The 21935-nt window shown below is 38.7% G+C and overlaps 3 protein-coding genes across 5 annotated transcripts in view; 1 reads left to right on the top strand and 2 right to left on the bottom strand.

Moving 5' to 3' along the window:
* Positions 1-21935, bottom strand: part of LOC6561659 (E3 ubiquitin-protein ligase TRIM9) — a 90045-nt gene that overhangs the window by 36443 nt on the left and 31667 nt on the right. The window lies entirely within an intron of this gene.
* On the top strand, positions 9990-10774 carry LOC6561661 (acylphosphatase-2). The gene is made up of 4 exons (XM_001988702.3): positions 9990-10170; positions 10233-10249; positions 10325-10434; positions 10526-10774. Exons 1-4 carry the CDS (start codon positions 10038-10040, stop codon positions 10638-10640), a joined length of 375 nt encoding a protein of 124 aa, XP_001988738.2. The 5' UTR covers positions 9990-10037; the 3' UTR covers positions 10641-10774.
* On the bottom strand, positions 11697-12181 carry LOC116805270. The gene is made up of 2 exons (XM_032736260.2): positions 12101-12181; positions 11697-12022 (listed from the first exon to the last, which is right to left on the bottom strand). Exons 1-2 carry the CDS (start codon positions 12133-12135, stop codon positions 11833-11835), a joined length of 225 nt encoding a protein of 74 aa, XP_032592151.1. The 5' UTR covers positions 12136-12181; the 3' UTR covers positions 11697-11832.

Below are 21935 nucleotides of genomic sequence, written 5' to 3'. Positions count from 1 at the left end.
GCAATTTACTGCTTGCACATCGATGCAACTCTCATGCCCTGTTCATGTGCTCGTTGATATTTGCATATTATTCTAATCAAAAGGCAATGGAATTGGAAATGGAAATGGGAAAAACGGGTTAAGGATCAACAATACAAAAAATAAGAAAACTATTGCAAAACTACAGTTACGGCTATTTATTTAGTGATTTTTAAATAATCCATTGCGTCAAAACAATGGCCTCATGATCGTGCATTTTTTCTAATGATTGCGCAATCATGCAACTGATTCATGCTGACCCACAAAAATCATCAACTGGAACTGCAATTCGCCTATCTCGCTGAAGAAACAATGAAACTGCACTGCAAACGCAATATCGAATTTATGAGCTGCGATTACTATTTGGGCAAAGTGTTGCACAAAATGCATTTGACTGTCTGTCCGCCCGTTAGGTGTGTCCAACTCTTCAGTGTCGCTTCAGCTGGCTGCTGGCTACTGGCTGCCACTTAGGAGAGGCACGCATGACTGGCAAGTTGCCTGCCCCCACCACTGTATGCAACTGCAGCAACAGCACCCACACCCTATTCGTATTGCCTCTATTGTGTCGATACTGTGCTTGTCGGGCAAAATGTCATTAAAATTGCTCTTCATAAATCACATGGCAGTCGAAAAGAAACATGTTACTCCAAGATGCAGTGGCAGCAGAGGCAGCATAGCCATAGCCCGAGCATAACCTCATTTTATGGTCCATGAACTACGACAACAGCAGCAACAATAACATCGATCCACTCAGGGCCAACTATTGCGTCTACTGCGTTTGCATTCACTGTGCGTCGATTTTGAGGTTTTGTTCCTTAGTGCCTCAACTCAGTTGAACTGAAGTTTGATTGGGATCTGAACATTGAACACTGAACACTTAGTGCATTACGATTTCTGAACAGTCTGCACAGATTATGTGCACAGCAGCCAAACAGACAAATGTGAATGGCAATGATGCAAACTTGAGCTGAGTTCATGGCTTATATATATTGTTACATGAGATTTGAAAATGTCTAATGTACGAATACTTAGGATTAATAGGCATCATAGGAAAGAGGCAGGCAGCACTGCGAATTATTTAGTTCGTTTCAATACTAACCATATTTACTCTTTAACTAAAAATTCAATCGGAATTTAACATACAAAAATAAATAAATCACAGTTTAAGCTATGCATTTTCTTGATCAGTTTTGATTAAACTCCCCTAGAAATGTGCAAATATGTTTTTTTTTTTCATTTTTGCAAGCATGTGAACTTTAAGCCAGATAACCTATATACACATACATAATTTAATTTCACATAACCCAGCTCTGAGGCCAAAATATAAAGTGAAAAACTGCTTAACCAACTTTTGAAGAGCACGTTTTGCAGTCGCTCATAAAAAATGCAGCAGTTGGAGCACATTTGGTATACCTCTCCAACGATTTCCCCAGACACATGTGCTACATTTTCTCTATGCTTCTTGTTTTTTATGCTTTTATCGCCAGTGCAGCCGAATATTTGGCATAAATGTGCACTTTTTCTGACAGCGAGCTGCTGTTTCTACTTTGGAATTAAATTCAAATGGAAATGTTGAAGAAATGTTTTTCAAGTCACTTGAAAGAAACTTTAAACGGCCAAGACGAACGGATGTTTAGAGTGGCTTACGGGAAAAAGCATCAATCTGAGCACGTGGTAAATTAATGTAACAAATAAAAGACAAGCGGAAGAAAGAAACAGAAAAGAGCATTTGGGACACATGCTCAGGCGACGCCTTCGATTTGGCCAAATGGCATGTGTGCAAATTGTCTAATGGGCCAGCAGTGCGATCCCCCTTCCCTCCATCACACTCTCTGAACCGACGGAGACCGCTATGTTATTCATGAAGTGCAAATTGGCAAAAATGTAAGCAAAAGAAATGGCTGCGATTCGAGTCGAGTTGAGTCGAACGGAGTCAAGCTAAAGATTTGTGTAGCAAGTAAGTCTGGATACAGATACATATTGTATCTGCAGATGCACGGGAACGGAGGTGCTTGGTGTGAAACATGCGGAAATAACATGAATGTAAGTGAATTTAGTGAAAGAACACATCAGCAACAAATCACCAGTCGCAAAGAGAACGAGAACTGCCGACTGAGAGCTGAGAGCGTAGAACCGAGAAGAGAGAAGAGAACGCAAGGCGAACAAAAATAAAACAGAGCTGGCAAAAATCTTGGGCGAGACCTTCACCAAAGTTCGGGGTTAATGTTTGCACATCGATGTTGATACTGCTGTTGTTGTTGTTCTTGTTGTTCCCGATGATGTTGTTATTGTCGTTGTCGTTTTACACTACTTCCCTGCGGATGGCTTACATGTGGCAGCAGCAGCAGCAGCAGCAGCAGCGACGACTTGTGGCAGGAAATGGCAAATATAAATCTTAACGAACTGCGGCGAAATTGTGGCACCCAAAACATAGCCTCGCCAGCTGCGACCATAAACTCCTTTGACATTGGACATTGCATTTTGGGCATTGGTTTTGCACAGTAAACTTTGTTAAGCAAAGGCGCTTGCTTAAGCCAATGACAAATTACCAACTGATTAAACCCAACGAATTGGAAAGCATCTGAATTGAAGTGTTGACAAGCAATTAGCAAAGATTTGGCAACTTTGAAATAATCAAGGGAAACCAAATGAATATGCAGAGACAGGTATATATTTAAAACACAGCTTCATTTTTAATACATATTTGAATCGAACATTGGACAGAGACGCTATGCGGCATCTGTTCGATCAGATGAAGAATAATGTACAGAATTAGAAGATAAAACCTGTAAGCAAAATGATGAAATACAAAAATTAAATGCAATTATTACAGAACAAAAATTGCAATTCAAACAACATCTCATCCTGTAAGAGCAATATGCACTTTACGAAAAATTAAAAAATAATATTTGCGATCCTTGAAGGTGATCCTTGTGTTAGATATTTGGAATTATCGAATTGCACTTATTGCTGTTAACAATTTGTTATTAAATGCATCATCAGCGATATGAAAGAGTATATGTTGAATATAAGGAGTAAGAACTTAAGATGTTGAATATTTTAATTTATTTTACTCTTTAAAGAGAGATGTACTCAAGAGATGTTCAAGCATTCACTCAGTCGCATGTTACATGCCACAGAGTGTGTGCTGCAATTGGCCGCTACTTCATTAAGTGCTCGCAATGCGAATGACCCAAAGCATTTCGATTAAAATGCAATCGAGCATCAGGCTATGCACAGAATCGCAACCGATTCTGCAATGCACAGCTGGCCAAAATATGTGACCAATAATGCATTTCGGTTTGGTTTTGGCCTGAAGATGTAGTCTGCAGCAGGGGAGTCGAATACAGAATGCAGACAGGGAATTCAAGGACAGAGGAAAGGAGGGCATCTATTCAAATGGAGACAATCAAACTCAAACTACATGACAGCAATGGAATCCATGTATATTGTATGAAACAAAGCCCCTCTACTCCAGCCACCCCACTTGCTCTGTATTAGATTTCATTTGTGTAATAAACGCTTGATTATGCACAATAATTGCATTAGCAATATGTTGCTGCCGTTAAAGGTCCAAACCCAATAATTATATGTGCATAATTTAACTTATCCACAGAGCCTGCGGAGTCTGAGGAGCATCTACGCCTTGAGTTCAATTAAGTAAAAGGCGTTAAGTTGGCTAATGAATAGGCAGCAGGAATTACTGGTCAAAAATAGTCATGTGTACGTGAATATGTGATTATTATAGTTGCTCCCCAAAATATCTCTTGCTGTTTCTTTGGATCTGTATTTGTCAGTTGAGTGAATACCTTTTGAAAAAAAATACACAAGCGAATTAAAATAAAGTGAGAAATCAAAAGAGATTCAATACTTTTTGTAATCTTGTCATAAGAATATTTTTTTTAATTTGTATTATTCGCTGTTGTGAAAGTAAATAGAATCAATTGCCAAGGGAATGAGGTATGGCCATTTTATTTAATTTTTCTTTTACTTTTGTCAGTGTGTTAGTTGTTGTTATACCTTGAATCATTAATAATGGATAAAATGGTTTTGTGCAAAAGTACGTAACAGATAGGAGGGATCAACAGCCGAGGCTATATAACCATGTCCGTCTGTCTGTCTGTATGAACAGAAACTATGGGAGCTAGAGACAATACAAGTTTTTAATAACAGATTGATATAGGATACCTCATAGTTGCGCTCTTTCGACTAAAGCATTCTCACATACTTTATCATTATTGTTGTTGCTGTGTGGTTCTGTTTACACTGCTGTGTATGTGATAAGCGGCACGTACTGCACGCCAAAAAGTGTGCTACACAATACTCGTTTGCCTTGTTAAGCCATGCGGAGAAGCTTTCGCAACTGATTCCCGACTACTTTATTATCTAATACATACCTGAGAGGTAAACGCAAACGCAGTACGTAATGCATTTGTTTGCCAGTTGCACACACACACACATACACAAATACATACAAACTCATACATGGACGTGCATCAGAACAAAATGGCGGCTGCTACATACCTGCAATAGAGAAGCGAGAAAAATAGAAGAACATTACTATAAAATATCTACAAGCACACACAAAAGTGCGCTTGCTCTGGCAATTGCATTAGAATTTAAGATAAGTTTTGGAATCGAGTCGAAAAACTGTGGAATGGCTTTTGAAGCTGGGAAATTGGTATTGCGTTTCCATTTGGTACTCGCTGCTTATTGTGTGTGTGCCACTCGACTTGTTTACCAAAACTTTATTACAACTTAGCAAACAGTCATCGCCTTTGTATTCGACCAAAGAGTTAGCAGATGCAAGAGAGAGATAGAGAGAGAAAGGTAGTGGAATAGGGAAAGGTAGTGGAAGTTGTTTAGTTACAATCAGTGTGTTGTACAAAATATATTGCCAGGTGTGTTTTATCTACCTCCAGTTGCAGGCACACATGTTCCACTATGCTTTGTACATTGTACAACTTGTGCAAAGCAAATGTGAAGACTTTGTAGCTTCTGCTCAGATACATCTCAAAGTAATTGATGGAGGCAGAGCAACAACTTAGTAGGAAGTTGTTAGACTACAAAAATTACAAAGTAGGCAATAAAGTCATACAAGCTACAGTTTTCTATATTCTTGGCCAGAAATGTTGTTGAATAAATAAAACAGTTCGAAATTTAATTACTTTTAAAAAGGGTTTTTAGCATAACAAAACAAAATGTTCGATATGGAAATGTCTACAATGTTTCAAATTATTTCAAAATTTACATTTATTTTAAGAGCTAGGGCAGTTTAAGCCTAAGCCAAGCGTAAACAATAATCTCGAAAAGAAATCCTTTTTAAATCCTCTCTTTTTCCAACCTTTAAGCACTGCGCCCCGTTTTGCTTTTTTTTCAAATCATTATCTGGCCCAAAAAATTGGTGAACCATAAAAAATCAATAGATCGCAAATGTCATAAGTGATTTCCGGCTACCGGTTGTCGATGCGATTCATTCCATTCAAGCGTTAAATAATTTCTAAAAATATTTACACAGCTCGTAACGCAACAAATAAAAAAAAAATCAAAAAAAAAAAAATAGAAAAAAAGAGAGAAAAAATGAAAAAAATTCAACAGCTAATGGGCTTGACATGTTTCAGAGTCTGGTTGAATACCTCGCACCCGAAATACTTATATTTGAGACGCCCACACAGAAAATGGCGTACATCAGTGTCAGCTTAGGGGCTCGTCGGGTTCTTGGGCTGGCCTGCTTACCAAATCACAGAGATCACACACACAGAAACACACTCAGCAGACACCCAAGACGGCTGCTAAGAGGACGCATAAATTCCAAACGCCATCGCTCTGGTGATTTGTGTCTTGCATACTCGTAGACCACATCAAAGATGAGGTGAGGTGGAGTGCTGAGTGAGGGATGTGGGCGGGGGGTCTTAAGCACACTTGAAGTATGTGCACGACGCTTGGCGAAAGGTTAAGAAAAAGGATTTGCCAGCTAGATGTGTGCACTCCGTTACCATTGTCAGGGAATACAGGAGCATAGACGACAGCTGAACTGAGCAGAACTCGGTGAAAATATGAAAAGTCCGATGCCAAGTCATTTTCACATTTGAGTCGGGTTAGAGCTGAACAGATGAGGTTGTGGTTTTGTGGTTCTCTTTCGGGTGGTTGGGTGGTGTTGACGCATTTGACAGCTGCTGCTGCTGCTACAACTTGTTTTTATTTTGTGTTCTACGTGCGGTTTTTCACTTGTGACAGCTACGTGTAATGCAATTATATTGAGGCAGGTTATATGTCGCAACTTTTTCACTTTTCCCATCTCCAAGTTGGCTTTCTCCACGCATATTTTGCACTTTATGAAATTGATGGCGGACGTGAGTAGATATGATGGCCATGTGATGCCTGCATCAGCCAACTTGAGAACAGCCCCTCAACACGACTATTGATTACCCCCCAAAACTTTTGCAAAGTGTACGACAGGCGACAATCAACTGATGAAATATTACCCAACTTTAAGCTGTAATATAAAGTTTTTGTGGCACACGACATATCACTAATGTTAAGTAAGGCAAAGCAAAATCTCTTGAAGCAATGAGACAGCTAAAAATTATTTAAAAATATGTCATATAAGATTTTATACAGGTCTATAAAAAAAAACTAAATAGACTTTAAAAACAAAAAGCATGCTCATTTTTATGCCCTTAACCCATTAAAAATTGGTAAAAATGGGAATAAAAGTACATAACAGACAGAATGAATGCTTCACTCTCCGTTCCCATAAAATAAACATATATATTATTAATGAGGATCAACAGACGAGTCAATGAATAAAATATATTTTACAACTTGTTTCAGAGTACATCGTAGTCGAGCTCACTTGACTACATAGCATTCTTACTTGTTTCAAACTCCCATATTCTAAATGTTAGCATTATTTTTTATCGCATCTTGCTCAAAAACAAGAAGCAAAACATGTGATTAAATTTGTAAAAATATTGCTTATAAAAACTCAATTTTCTACACCGAGTCTCATACCGCAATTGAGTACAGCGCACAAGGAAGTTGCTTTGTCTAAAATACACTTATCTGCAGAGAACACAAACACACAGGCACAGAAATACAGTCGACTTTATAGCAACAGGCAGCTAAGATAATTGCCAAACTTTATTAACGGATACAAAACGGGGACAGGGATTGTACGGGCAGGCTGGGAGCAGGTGAGGGAGGGACTGACTGCAGCAGTCGAAAGGAGCAAAAAAGGGGAGTTTCGAATTGCGCGCCCATGAATATGAAATTATGTCGACTTTAGGATAGAAACAGTAGCACTGCGCCAGTCTGAAACCCCACTGCAGCGTCTGTGCCTCCCCTATGCTCCCCAAAGGTATTGCATGGAATGGAATGGTGGACCAGAGTGCCATAAACAACAATTTATGTGCTTTAATGAAAATTGGTTGAGAGGCGGCTCGTTTGGCGTTTTTAGACAGGGCGCACATAAATTAACTCGCCTTATTTTCCTCGTTGCCTCGTTGCCTCGTTTCCGCCTTTCATTGTGCGAGAGTATGGTCCACGCTAAATGCAAATGGAGGCTTTGGACATGTTAACACCTCACCGGCAAACTGGACAAATAGCCCCCCTCAATTCCGATCCAATAGGACAAAAAAAAAAAAGAGAAACATATTTTATGCGACTCTAGAGATTTGAAAAGGCGCAAATATTTTCAAGAGTTCATAAATTTTGCGGCGCGACGCGAGAAATTTGTCAGTCAGGCGGCATTTTTATGCAAATAGTAAAAGCGAAATATGAGCGAAAGCGAAATGAGTCAGGTGGAGTAAAACACGACTAAAAAGAGAAATAACAGCCAGCGGAACAAAAACGCATATGGAAATTTTATGCAAATTTTCATTGTAGCTGCAATTTGTAACAAATTTCAACGTGAAATTGTTTGAAAACGTCACACACACACACACACACACACACACACATACAAATATATACACACACATGCATATTTACAACACCCGTGTTTGAGTCCTTTTGACTGCGGGCAGAAAAACATAGCATACTTTTTGAGGGTAGCAAACTGAGTAAATTTAATTTGCTGTGCGGCACAAAATCAAATTGCATAAATGTCAATTTCGCTTTAGTTCAGTGTACGGTGGCTGAAATTAAAATGTTAGATGGTAAAAAGCAACTTTTTCAAGTTTTTTATGTATATTTTAGAAGTAATCAACTGCAAGGTTAATATACCATAATACAGGGTGCTTACAAGTTCTTAAATTAACAGAAAACCTTATCTCAGAAGTCGTTAAGAAACACTAAGTCTTTCGCTTTTATTAAGACTTTCCCCTTTTAAAAGAATATGATCTGATAATAGGAAATTTAATCATAATTTCTCATTTTTATTATGCTAGATAGTTTTAATGTTTTTCCATAGTCTAGTGGAGAGCGTGGAGTGCAAAGGGGCGTCTAATATTTGCAATGCCTGCGAGGCATTGCTGTATTTAAAGTGTTGCCACATTTAAGTATCGCCAGCTGTGCTGCACAACTTTCAACTCAATTTCCTTTGGCAATTTGTGCCAAAGCACTTTTAAAGCGACCACTAAAAATCAACACTTAGAACGTGAAGCATTTCAGTTCAAGTTTCTAAACTGCAGCTGAAGCTGACAAAATATTTTGATTACTTTTATACATTTGCAACACTTCAAAGTGTGCGCAACCCAAGAGATGGAGAGACAGTGAGACGCGCTCAAGCATATTTTCAAAATAAATATTATTGTAGTAAAGTTGACGGCGAATTTGTCGCAAATGATAAGGACACTCTGAGAGCCAAAGGGGGCCCTGAGACCAACACCGACAATGTCAGTACTTGTCGTTGTCCTGTCCATCGTTTTCTTGCTGCTTGCTGCTGGCTCCTTGTCGAGTGCGCCTTGACAACTGCGGAAGTGCAGCCCCGGTTGCGACGGCTGCCTGTTGATGACACTTTGATGTTTTGGTCAAAAAACTTCTTCCCAAAACGCAGCAGCTGCAACGTATTTGCCTCAGATTCTGCTTTAATTAATGTGCGCCTAAAAGCTGACTATAAACAATAGCTGTTAGATAAGTGGATGAGCTCCTAAGTCAACAACAATCCAAGTCCAACATCATTTCTGCCATAAAACTTGGCCAAAATGTGTTAGCTTCCTTATTCTCTCTCTCGCTCTCTCTATACATCTGTCTGTCTCTTTCACTCAGTTTCTCAACGTACCAAAAAATGAGCTGCTGGCATTGCGAGCTGTCTGCACTTAATGGAAAATGTCAGTTTGCCTGCAGCGTCAAACGTTTTATCGAAGTTTCCACTGTAGCGTCCAAATTGCACCTCACCCCTCCCCCCTCTGTTCACTACCTTTTGCTCTGCTCATATCCATTTCTATTTTTTTTTTACAGCGTCTCTCTGTTGTGGCCATCAGCGCGCAGCAGCATCGCCCGTTAAATTTAACGAACCGGAAGCGCTAAAAGTGAAGCAGCTCCAAATGGCTAGAGCTGGCAAGAAAAGCCAGAGAGAGAGAGGGAGAGAGAGAGAACAACTGCGACAGAGTGAGATGGCGTATCAATACAGCTACTTGCTGAAGTCTTATAATAGAGGAAATCTGATGATCTGATGACCAAAATTCACTCGCCAAACTCTTAAACAAAATATTATGTATTTTTAATGTGGTTTGCCACTCTGAATTGCAATTTTACACAGCATAATTATTCATTGACATTAGGTGAAAGTGGCAGTTGGAATTACAAATTTATAGCCCATCTGTCTTGAGCAGAAGGAAGCAGAAAATTACAGCAACACATATTCTGAAATTGCTTCAAAGAATGCAATATGAATATTTATGCTATAAATATTTTGATCTCATAGCTATCCTTGAACTGAAACTCAAGTTGTTATTCAATTCTAAAACTTTCGTTGCTAGTTCCGTAACAAATTTTAGCTTGAGAATACTTTATTTAAAAAAAAACAAAACTACATTTGTAAAAAAATTTTGAACTTTCCAAACACATATTAAACAATGAATAGCAAACTTAAAGAAAAGGAGGAAGTGAGAAGAGACCAACCATCAAAATTATCTTCTGAAACATTGAATATGGGCAAAGTGAAAAAACTCTACAGCATGATGTTTGAAATCTATGGCCGAGTGCAGGGTAAGTGCTGTATCATGCTGTATCATAAAAAAAAAGTCGGATACCTAATGCTTTTCACACAGGTGTCTATTTTCGAAAGGTAAGCTTATACCAGAACGTTGACTTTTTTAAGTGGATTTTTTTAAGTAGGATTTTATTTTTTTGCTTTTGATAGCACACTCAAATCAAGGCCAAAGAGCTGGGTCTTTATGGCTGGTGCATGAACACCAAAGATGGCACTGTCAAAGGCATTGTCGAGGGACCTGTAGACCTAATATCAGAAATGTAAGCATATTTATTTTTGAGAAATGACCAGAGCTCTCTGTATGAATATGTCTAATTACATATATACTTGCTAATTCAAATTTTATTGTAGGCGAATTTGGTTGCAGCATAAGGGTAGTCCACGTTCCATTATTGAAAAAGCCGTTTTCACAAGCAATGAGCCAATTTCTGCTTACAACTTCAGCAAGTTCACCATTAAACGTTAAAGCAAAATCGGTTTATTCCAAACATTTTTCACGTTTCGATTCATTTAATGTTTAATGTAGTTCTTAAACTCTTCTTGTGGTTAATTATAGTCATATGTCAAGAAACATCACAGGAAATATATAACTAAATCATATATATGTGCTCTGCCATGAAGGATTGCTAGAAACACATTTCGGATGAGCAATGTACGTGTTGGCACGTTCGACTGGTGGGATTGAAGCCAACAACTTTTGCTGGCCGCTCACAATTGCCATTATGTGCGAGTGTGTACAATTGTGAATTGGCCACAAATGGCCAAAGTTGGCTAACAAACAAAAAAAAAAAAAAAAAAAAGGAAATAGAAAGAATAAAAGTTTTCAGCTCGGGGAATACTGTGGACAATATTGGCACGTGTCGCAGCTCGTCTAACTCCCCATTTGTCGTCCAATTAGCCAGCTGCAGATATTCGCACTAATAAAACGATATTTTGGCAGCATTTGTTGAAAATACTACGCAACGAGAATTGTCACAACCATTTCAATTTATTTGTCGCTGCCATCAAAATATCGCTCAGCTCCAAAGTGGGCAAAAGTTCGCAGCACTTTAGCCAATTTAGCGACAAATATTGTTCAGCCGGTGAAGCCCCTTCGGCATATACAAACAAAAACCAAAAAAATAAATAACAAAAATTTGCATAAATAAATAAAAGTTACACAGTTCAAAATGTAACAGTTGGCGCTTGACGGCAATTAAAAAAGGCCGCGCAGCAATTGAAGAGAGGATGGAAGAGGATTCGGAGTTTGTTTTTGTAAGGGGCAAATACTGCGATGACTTTACTTGATGTCGTTTTTTATGTCTGGATGGCTAGCACTTTATCATGAACTGTTAAAACCGCAAAAATTGCAATAACAACATCGCCTTAAACAAGCAAACAGAGTTGGCAGACTAAATTATTGCTTATGGTAGATAATAATAACACTGCAGTTTCAAAACATGAACATATTTTCATATTTACATACAATTTGTACTTTCTAGGCAACATTTTAATGTTTTTTAGTTAAAAATTTAGACCAATATTTGAATGTTAATAGACACATTTATTAAAAATAAATAAGGATCGAAAATTTAATATCATTGAAAAACAGAATGAATATGCGTAAAAACTCCCCAAAAGTCCGAATGTGTGTCCGAAAATCAGAGACAGAAGTGAAATCAATATGATGGGTATAGTTTGGGCAATTGTTGTTGTTGCTTCCGTTTTCCGACTGTAACAATTTTCCGAGGCCTCATCTTATCCCTGCTTAGCTCCTTTTTTAGCAACTGCTTGTAGAGCAACATTTTGCGCCTAGCCTCTGGAGAGCCAACAGCCGAACTAAATTGTATGCCCGGATTTGGAAGAGATCTTGAATAAGGTAGGATTTAAATTTTAATTCAATATTGATATTTTAACACATATTCAACAGTTACAGAGAAATCTAACCTTTTTGTTTCGGCCATTTGAGAACCTCGTAACATTTTAAAAACTTTTTCAAGTTACTCCTGGGTAGAGTTTACGTATAAACAATTTTTAGATAACTGATTGATAGGCTTAGGTAAATGTTAATTGCTGAAAAGTTCACTTAACACATTTTTCAAAGGCTACTACAAAGCTATCATTAACAGCGCATGAGCTTAGCCAAAGCAATTATCTAAAATAAGCCAGCTACTGTGAACCCAATTAAATAGTATTTGACCCGATTACGTGAATTTTTCTCACATGCAGCGTGTAATTATTCCAATAGAAAAAGAAAGATCGTTTTAGTGGATATAGTTTGACTATCGGATACCTAAACTAATCAGACCTCAAGGAGCATACTTAAAATAACACATGACAAAAAGTCGGATTCTTATTATGATTTGCAGTTAAAGAAGTTCGCCTGTAGATGCTAATCAAGATGATATATTCGTTATGATTTCTTAACTATACCCTTTTTTATCAATTATTAATGGACACAGGGTATCCAGAACCCAACAATGAAGTCATTAAATTTCGTAATTTGTATTCCGAATTCAAAACAGGCAAACGGCAACGCGGCACGCAAAGAGATAAAACGCAACCGACAAACCTGAAGCTAACTGGCTTGAACTGTTGAAGTTGGGGATTAGGGGTCTATGGGAATGTGGTAATATAGTGTCGATAATCAATTCAGTTTTCCGGCTGATGCTCGAATTTTTCCGGCATTTCGTGTTGTTTATAGTTGCGTGCGTGACTCAAAATATGCATGAACATTTTTGTAAAATACATAAAATTATTATTGTAATCATATTGTGGTGCGAGGCAAATAAACCAAAATAATAGGCGCAGATTAGCTGCCACATATGGGGAAGGCGTGGGCGATGTGGGCGTGGCATGGACATGCAAGCCATGCTGTTTACCGGTCGCGTGTTCATCGCTTGCATGTGAAACTGAAAAAGTTCCATTAGCATTGATAACGAGTTCATTGACGAGTTCATTGGCACATTGATTCCTTTTGATTATCGACGCTCAAATACCGAAAAAGAGGTTAAAGTGACGTCTTGAAACTTGGCTAGAATGCTTTAATGCAGTCAGTCAGAAAATTAAATTTTTGTTAAAGTTGAGATATATTTCAAAATGTGAAGAATAAATTAACATTAAAACACACAGCTGGGCAAAGGCAAGTCTCTTTTAGGCAACTAAGGACAAGTAAACAAGTAATATCCAGGAGTCAGGAGCTTCTCAAGGTTTGGCAATTTGGTTTTAACATGAGTTACATATAAGTCCTTGTTTAGTTCAAGGATGCTTATATAATAAGAAGCAATTGCAATCTGAAATCTTAACAAACAAAATTTCAATATGTTTTCCCTTCAAAATGTTAAATATCCGGCTTTAACCCAATCAGTTTCGAACCGATTGTTTCCAGTCTGAGTAGAGAAAAGAAAACATAACCCAAGACCGCATCTAGCAGCTTATTACAAATGCAGAACGTGTTCGTCGCGCAATGCCGAGCAATACAAAGCCGTGCAGATGGTGTGCCCAAATTTTGGTCTAAGACCAGACTTTACTGGCTTAGGCCACTTGGCTGAGCCCACAGAGACAACGGCGAAGTCTAGACGCACATCCATTTGCCACAGCCGTCGAAATTGGCTTGTGCAAATGTGGCATGATGAGCTCGGCGTCATGTGGCAATCCTGAGGCTGCTAAGCATATATATTTTCTAAAAATTGTGTTTACTATTTGCAGGCGAAAGGCGGGCGCTAATATGGCATGCATGCAACAAGCGGCACGTTTGGCTGAGTGCCACGCCCAAGCCCACAGCTATGCAGTTTGCATGTTTGGTCGTCATGTTGCGTGCCAATTTGATAAATGTCGCATTTGATTAGCGGTGCTTTGCATGCGGCAATTGAGAAATTTTCACAACGCAAACTTTGGCAAACTTTGCATAATAAATGAGTGGCGATAACAATACATTCAAACGTTGAAAATCTTGTTTTGTTTAACATTTTATAGCATACCGAAAGGCGCGCGAACGGAATGCGATCCGTACAAAACTTTTGCTTTGTGTTGCGACCCCAAAAACTTGTTGTTGCCAAATACTTTTCGAATTCTATTCGCCGACTTTGATTTGCTGTTGTTAGTGCGCGGAAAGTTAACCCAAACGCCAAAGTGGCAAAGTTTGTGGCTTTGAAGCAGCTTATTAGGCCTTTGGGTTAGGATACTTCTAAAATGCCGCTTACATGCCACACTCTTTTATTAATTTCCCAGCTATTTATGATGCGCTCGTTTGAAACTTAAGAACCTCTAATTGGACGTGGGCATGCCTTTGATATTTGCCATTCTAATAACATGACAAACATGCTTTGAAATACGCACTTAACATTTCTGAACTCACGAAGCTTATTGAAATGAGAAGAAAGAAGTATACCTAATCAATTTTGTATATATTTATATAAGATAAAGATTTATCCATGAAGTACATGAAGAAAATAATGCTCTTAATATCATTATTTTTGTGGGCTTAAAAAACACAGAACATCTCATAAAAAACCAGGCCAAGTTAAGGTGTTGCCAACAGCGAACAACGGAAAAGAAAAGCACACTCAACTCTTGAACAAGTTGGTGGCAAACAGACAATGGGAAACTTGGTCAGTTAAATTAGCATGCCACAAATAAAACTCAATTAGTTATGCGCAGTTTTTAAACTCATTACAAGGTTTGTTGTGTTAGCTGCTGCTGGATCCTCATTAATATTGAGAGGATGCGCAATGCCCAAGTGCCGGCCACTTTTGTTTCATTTGAAATAAACGTACAATTGCAGGAGCAACACCATTGTCAATAATACTTAAAAAATTACACGCTCAATGCTATGCAATAGTGCTCTTTTTTAACTTTAATTTGTGCCACTTCTGTTTTGCATGTTGCCGAGCATAAAACAATACCAACGAAGCGCTCCAAAAGTGACCCAAATACCTGCTCGACTGTCCTGAATATATTTCATTGTTTCGCCATTATAATTTATGGGCAAATGCCAAATAAAGAGAAGGAGCCCAACAAAGCGGAGGCAGTGAAGTGAACGGAACAGAGCTCCACTTTATCAATTGGGCTTTTGTTGTCCTGCCTAAAGTTTAAAGTTGCATAAATTACAAGTGTTAAATTCTAATAAAATGTAAGGGAAAAAATTATATAAAATAAATTTATATAAAAAAGTCAAATTAATAAAAAAAAAAATTTAAAAAAACTATAGTGATACTCAAAACCAGTCCAAACCATTTTCCTTCAACATAATACATTTCTTTATGGAAAGAAATGAAGAAGATGAAGTAAATTTTCAATTATTTGCAGTTCTTAGTTTTGTTTTTGCTCATTTAAAGTTAAGAAGTAAATCGCTTGAGTTTGTTTTCACCTGAATTTGCTTTGTTGTCGCCAAATTCAAGCTCGATGTGATTTTAAAGTAAGCGTGATCCGATCATCATCAGGACTGGCTGCTCAGCAGGCATCTAATCCTGTTAAAGCTGCCAAAAATCCACGACAAGGCTCAACGCGTCGAGATGATGCAAGAAAAACGAACCAAAAAATAAAATTGAAAAGTATGCAAGAATCTAGAGGAGATGGGTAGGTGGGCGGTTGCTGGGCACTCGTGAAAGGCGCTTACGCCAACCGTCCGGGCAGACAGACAAAGCTACAAGCCTAAGCTGTTGCTACCCATCCTCTCCCCCTTTTCCGTATATATATATATATATATGTCCGTATTGATGCTCCCCGGGGTGATTGCAACAAAGCAAAACGGTAAATAAAGGCGCACGATGACAGCGGGCGATGAATGAAAATCAAAGCAAATCAATGCGATGCTTTTGTCCATGCGCTCGTTTGTTCCCTCACTTAAATGTGATGAAAATTGAAAATTTACTTTTGCAATTTTCGTTGCCTTTTGCCGACAATGAAATATGTCAATTTCAATTATGCTAAGCGACAGGCCACGCCCCCGCTCCCTTCTCACTCGAACAAATGCCGCAGGCAATTGAAATGTCAGAACGCGTATTGTGAAAGGCGGCCCCAAATAAAATAGGAAAAAGGGAGTTTCAGAGCACAACACTTTTGGCCCCCTTGAATTTATTGCCACATTTTGTAAGCGACAAATTGACAGTTCAACAAATGTGTCAATTTTATGTTAAATTTGGAATTTGCATCGATTACAGCATCTGATAACGGTTCTTATCTCGCCCAAAATTAAGACCTTGCCGAGAGTTTGGGACTGGTCTGGAAAGACTGTCAACCGGGCAATTATAGTTGTTTTGGGCGTGTCAATCATAAATTGTTGACAGTTGTGCCGCCTCAGGCAAAGATTGCGAAATTAGATGCTGAATCGTGTAACACAAAAGGGGAAGTCAATAATGGTAAAACGACAGGATTCAATGTAAGAGAAGTCAGTTAACAATTTAATGATATCTTTTGATTGTCAATAGAAACAAATTGCTCTTGTGTTATCTATTTTTGAGCGAATTGAATACTGACTGTTGAGCTAACTAGAAATTGTTTTAACAGTTGATTAGAAAAGATCAACGAAACACCGGCAGTAAATAAAGTTTCGAGTATGGAATCTGTAAATAGAACTGAAGACTTAATGTTGGCTGATGAGCTAAGTAAATGATAATCAACGCATGATAAGAGGTACCCAGACCAATTTTCGACTATGCAGCTTGTAAATAAATAAATAAATGAAGATTTTATTTAATAAAAAAGCCATGATTTCCTGGCTGTGATTTGACTATCAGCAAATTAATTCAAGTGCCATTAAAGTGGCACTCAACTATTTTACACAGGAAATACAGCGTCTGGGTCTTGGTCTTAAAGCGAACCGTTGTGCCAAGCTGGTCATTTAACAATGCGAATATCTTGTATTACCCATCGTCAAGACCGAATGACAGACAAAGTGACTGAATGGCTAACTGAATGATTTTCAATGAGCAACGGCTGCCAACTGGCAACTGGCAACTGCCAACTTGCAACGAGCAACGAGCAACGGGCAACTGGTAACTTGAAATTGAACTTGAAAAGTGCATGGCAGACACAACACTATCACGATAACAAAGCAAGCAACACGCAAGACAACAACAATAACAAAAGGCGACTAGGAAAAATGTCATGTCGAAGACTCTCGACGGCGTCGCCTGCCATCGATATGATCTGCTCATTGGCACAACGAACAGCACGGGAAGGGGGCCGTTGATTGAGGGTTGGGGGTCGGTGGAGTTTATGCTGCCTGCAGTTCCGGCTGTGGGCGACACTTTGATGTGAAATTGATGATGATTGAAAGTTGCATTTGTGATTGCCCCAGAGAGAGGGGGAGGTGAATAAAGTCGAGCTCCTCGTACGATGGGAGCAATTGACGTTCCCGGCAAGCAGCTCATGTCATTGTGCCTCGTTATATTTGTTCCTGTTGCTGTTGCATACAAATTAAGCAATTAAATTGAGAACAAGACATTGGTGTAATGTTAGTGCTCGACGGCGAAATACTCTATACACAGGCATAACTGTTACTCAGTTGAGTTTAACGCTTAAGTCAAAGAATTTCAAAAGATTTATATTGATAAATGAATAAAAAATAATTATTATTTGGGAAATAAATAATAATTATTAACATTCTAAAGCGTTCTATACATATATAAATCACCATGGGACTTTGCTTTTGTCAGTTCATATACTCTTTAATAATAAAAATAAAGAAAACACACGAAATATTCAATAAATTGCTAATAACGCTAGAGGTCATCTTAGAAATTATACAAAATTTGATATTCGCATTTTCGTATACCATACAACTATTTTTAATACCTTTCCCTTTTCAAGTTACTCCGGTGTAGGGTATACAAGTAAGAAAAAGTATGCCTCACAAGCCCACCCAATTGATATAGATTTGTGGAATGGATTTTATGTTGTGGCGCTCCACTATGCTGTAGCGATATATGTGTCAAAACTACTTTGGTGCCATCGTAAATTTAATTCTTAAGCGTCTGCGTCAGCAGCTGATGATTGTCATCAAGAACATGATTATGATCATCATTATTATCATCTCAAACGAATGCTCATTGCATTTTTATCACTTACGCAAAATTGGTTTTTATGTGTCGGAGCCTCATGTGCGCCTATTAAATTAAAACGCTGCGCCTTCCTTTAGGCACTCGACATCAATTCCCCACACACAACTAGCACAAACTATACACATACACGAACGGGAACTGAAGACCGCGGCCAACCCGTACAGGCAGTTAAATAAAATGCCCAGACGCCGTTTAAGCAACGACAATCAGCCAAATAGCCCAGTGATATATCTTGGTCATACTCATACGCATATAATGAAAGAGCAACTACTTACGGACTGGGTATGTGTACGAGTGTTCGAGAGTACTTCGATGTTCACTCTCTTCTTGGGCAGCATCTTCTGTCGCCTGCATTGTTTATTGATTTATAGGCCCAGACCTATAAGCACCAGACAATTGCCAGAAGCTTGGCAACTTGGCAACTTGATTACAATGTATGTATGTGCCAGCTAAGCTTATTTTGTGGGCGTCACTTAACATTACTTATACAAATTTTGATTTACGCGGCACGGGAAGTTGCGATGGAACTGTGAGAATGATAATTACCTGAAATGAATAAAAAAAAGAGCGTATTTAGTAAATATTCAATAAATTATTATACGTAATGACTTTTAAAAATCAAACAATATTAAGTAACTATGACCGGCTGCTATAATTATGTTCCTTTGGCTGACTGCATCTCTTAAGAATGTATTTCAATAAAAAATGTTACTTCTTATAAAATTTCAATAGAGCTTGAATTGCATTTAATGTCTTATCTAGCAGTAGGACATAATAGGATTTGTGGTATTAGGAAACTGTGGGCTTATGTCATACAGTAGCTTCCAGTTGTTGTATCACACACAAAGTGTTGCCCTCCTGTTGCAGAAAAACGCATCCTTGCACACTTTTGGGATAATTGGTTTAAAACCAATATCCACAAGAGCAGCCACAGTGACACCTGTTCCTTGCTGTGCTTTGTATGCATTTCAGACTATATCAAATGATATACTATTAATTCTAACTGCATATCTCTGGTCAGTGGTAAAGACCAGGAAACACACCGGCCAAGCAAACCACCGAGCACCCAAACCACCAACCCACCAACGGCCCAACCTTTGCCTCTGCCAATGAAAAATCTGTCAAGTTCAGCAAACTGACAAGTTAATGCCACAAACCAGTCGAGCAGACCATCGAGGCAATGACTTTGGAAAAATGGCCCCCAATGTAAAGCAAGCTGAGTGAGGGGAGGTGTGATAGTCAGGGAGAGAGTGAGGGAAGTGTTTGCCTGGTCTCTGTGGTAAAATTTAATTTAACATACAATTCAAATGCTGTGCGACAAATTCTTGACAGGCACACACACACACACACAAACATTTACTGTATCTAACTAAAAACCGAACTCAGACCACAAAATACACAAAACGTTGCCTGGACACAAAAGCCAAAGGAAAGGGGCAGGCAGAACGAGAGGAGTTTTGTATGGCGTATAACTTGGGCTCAAGGCTCAAGCCCTTAATTATATTGAGTGTATGAAATCCTTTAGCCACACAATGCGCTCCACACACACTCACAGCCAGACAGACAAATCCGGGGCAACAGGAAGTGAAAGTGGCCAGGACAACAGGCAACAATTCCATGTCCTTGAACAGCGCATAATCCAAGCAATTTGCAATTTTTGGTAATTTAACTTGACAAAACTTTTTAATGGCCAGCGCCAGGCGGCAGCTCGTCCTATGGATACACAACCACCCCACCTCCCACTCTCGCCCCCTCTGTGGAATAGACGCCATTTGTGGCAATGGCTTTTGAATTGGACGCGCAACTGTTGCAACTTGAGTTTCGATTTTGGTCGCGTAGGCAACCGTAATCATAAAAACCAAATTCCCAATCAAGTCGAAACCCTTTTGGTCGTCATAAAACCATAATTTTTGATTGTTATATACTTTAAGCGGATTTTGGAAAAGTGCGAAGGGTTTTTATGCAAATATTTGTTACATCTCTCGAATGTTTTCAATTTCATTTCATTTGTTTTGTTTTTGTTTTTTTGTCTGTATTTTTCATTTTCTTTTTTGTTGTCTGTTGGTCTATTATACGCAATGATTTATGGTTTTATGCGCAGCTTGGCCATTAAGTGGGCTTAGGGCGTTAATATCCTTAACGGCAGAATTCGGCAAAGAGTTGGCAATCTATGCGCTGATTTGATTTTAATCCCTTTGGGAATTGTGGACAACTTTTTGTTGCCATTGCCTTGCGAAATCTGTTAATGTGAGCAGATTTGTAGGCGAAATATTTTGGTTATGATAAGCTTAAGTCGCAGGTGGTTGTTGCAAAATTTTGAGTATTATACAAGAAGTGAAACTGAATAATTGTTCAAGCATATAAATTGTCGTTCTTTCACCTTACATTTTATATAAAAGATACTTGGATACTTTGCTTACTTTTAAGATCAATTGTTAGTTGATACACCACTTACAGTTGTATATCAAATATACAACTTACGAAGTTGCCTCCCAAAAATGTTCAACAACTTTTTCCATACCAATTGCCAAGGAGCAATATTTATAGCTCTAATTACAAACAACAATATCTCGCATTGCCAACAACAACAGCGACAACAACTTTAACAGCAGTCACGCCGCACTGGGAGTATCAGAAAGCGCAACATCAACAGCGCAGTTAAAAAAAAAAAATAAAAAGGAAAAGGTCCGTAATATTGCGACCATAAGCCGCAGTTTCAGCGTCGTCCCGAAAAACAGTTTAGCTGTCAAAAATGACAAATAGCTCGCTGAGGATTTAATTTTAAATGCAGTTGCTTCAGTTTTGCATTGCAGTGGAAATCAACTAAAACTGTGCAGGGAAAATCCGACAACTACCGTTAGATGGGAAAAATCAACCCCCAACCACTGGATGCCATGCCATGGCAACAGCAACCACCGAAAATCTTTGCAAAAGTAGCGAAACGGAAGTGGAATTAAAAACGCGGCTCATTCCAGAAGGGACACCTTGCTGCAGCAGGGTGGGTGGCCGAAGGGGGCTGTTTGGCACAGAGGGGTGCGTCTGAGTACCACAAAAAAGGGTGTAACTTACAGCATCGCATACGCTTTGTGGCCTTTAGTCACATGGCAATGCGGCCTTTCATGTTCGTACGGGAAATTAGGATTGCCCAAAAAAAAGCAAGAGGATTTTTCCCTCCATGGGCACAGTCGGATTTACCCGAATAGTAGTACGAGTGCGTAGCATTTAGAAATTAATCGTGTACTCTCTCAATGCTCACTCAGACATTTTATTGCAATTTCAAATATGTCCATCGATGTTGCCGGGCACAACGCACGTGTCCCGTGCACCACAGCATGCACATGGCTGTGGGGGTGTGGAGAAGAGAGACATACATATCCGCTTATTAAAAATATTTGTTTGTGTTTTGTGTCTGCAGACAGGCATTGGCATTGTCTTGCCTAATGATGTTTACGACTCACCCGACCATATAATTAAATTTTCAAACTGCCCATTTTTCAACCTCGACGCACATTAAACACACATGAAATGAGCTTTTTTTCGGATAGGGGCAGACTCCAATGTTGTAATACCTGCCGAACTGGATTTTGGGAAAGTTATTTCTACTGCTTCATGAGGTTGGTCATGGTCCACTGTTAGCGATCTGGACAATAGTCAGTTTGTTTTTTTTTCAGTCTGTTTTAGATATTCCCATTTCATTCGCTTCTTAATGATTCATAGCA

The sequence above is a fragment of the Drosophila grimshawi genome, unplaced genomic scaffold (assembly GCF_018153295.1).
Source record: "Drosophila grimshawi isolate 15287-2541.00 unplaced genomic scaffold, ASM1815329v1 contig_1377, whole genome shotgun sequence".
Lineage (NCBI taxonomy): Eukaryota > Metazoa > Arthropoda > Insecta > Diptera > Drosophilidae > Drosophila > Drosophila grimshawi.
Note: the sequence above shows the minus strand (reverse complement) of the source record. Positions and strands in the feature narration are given on the sequence as shown.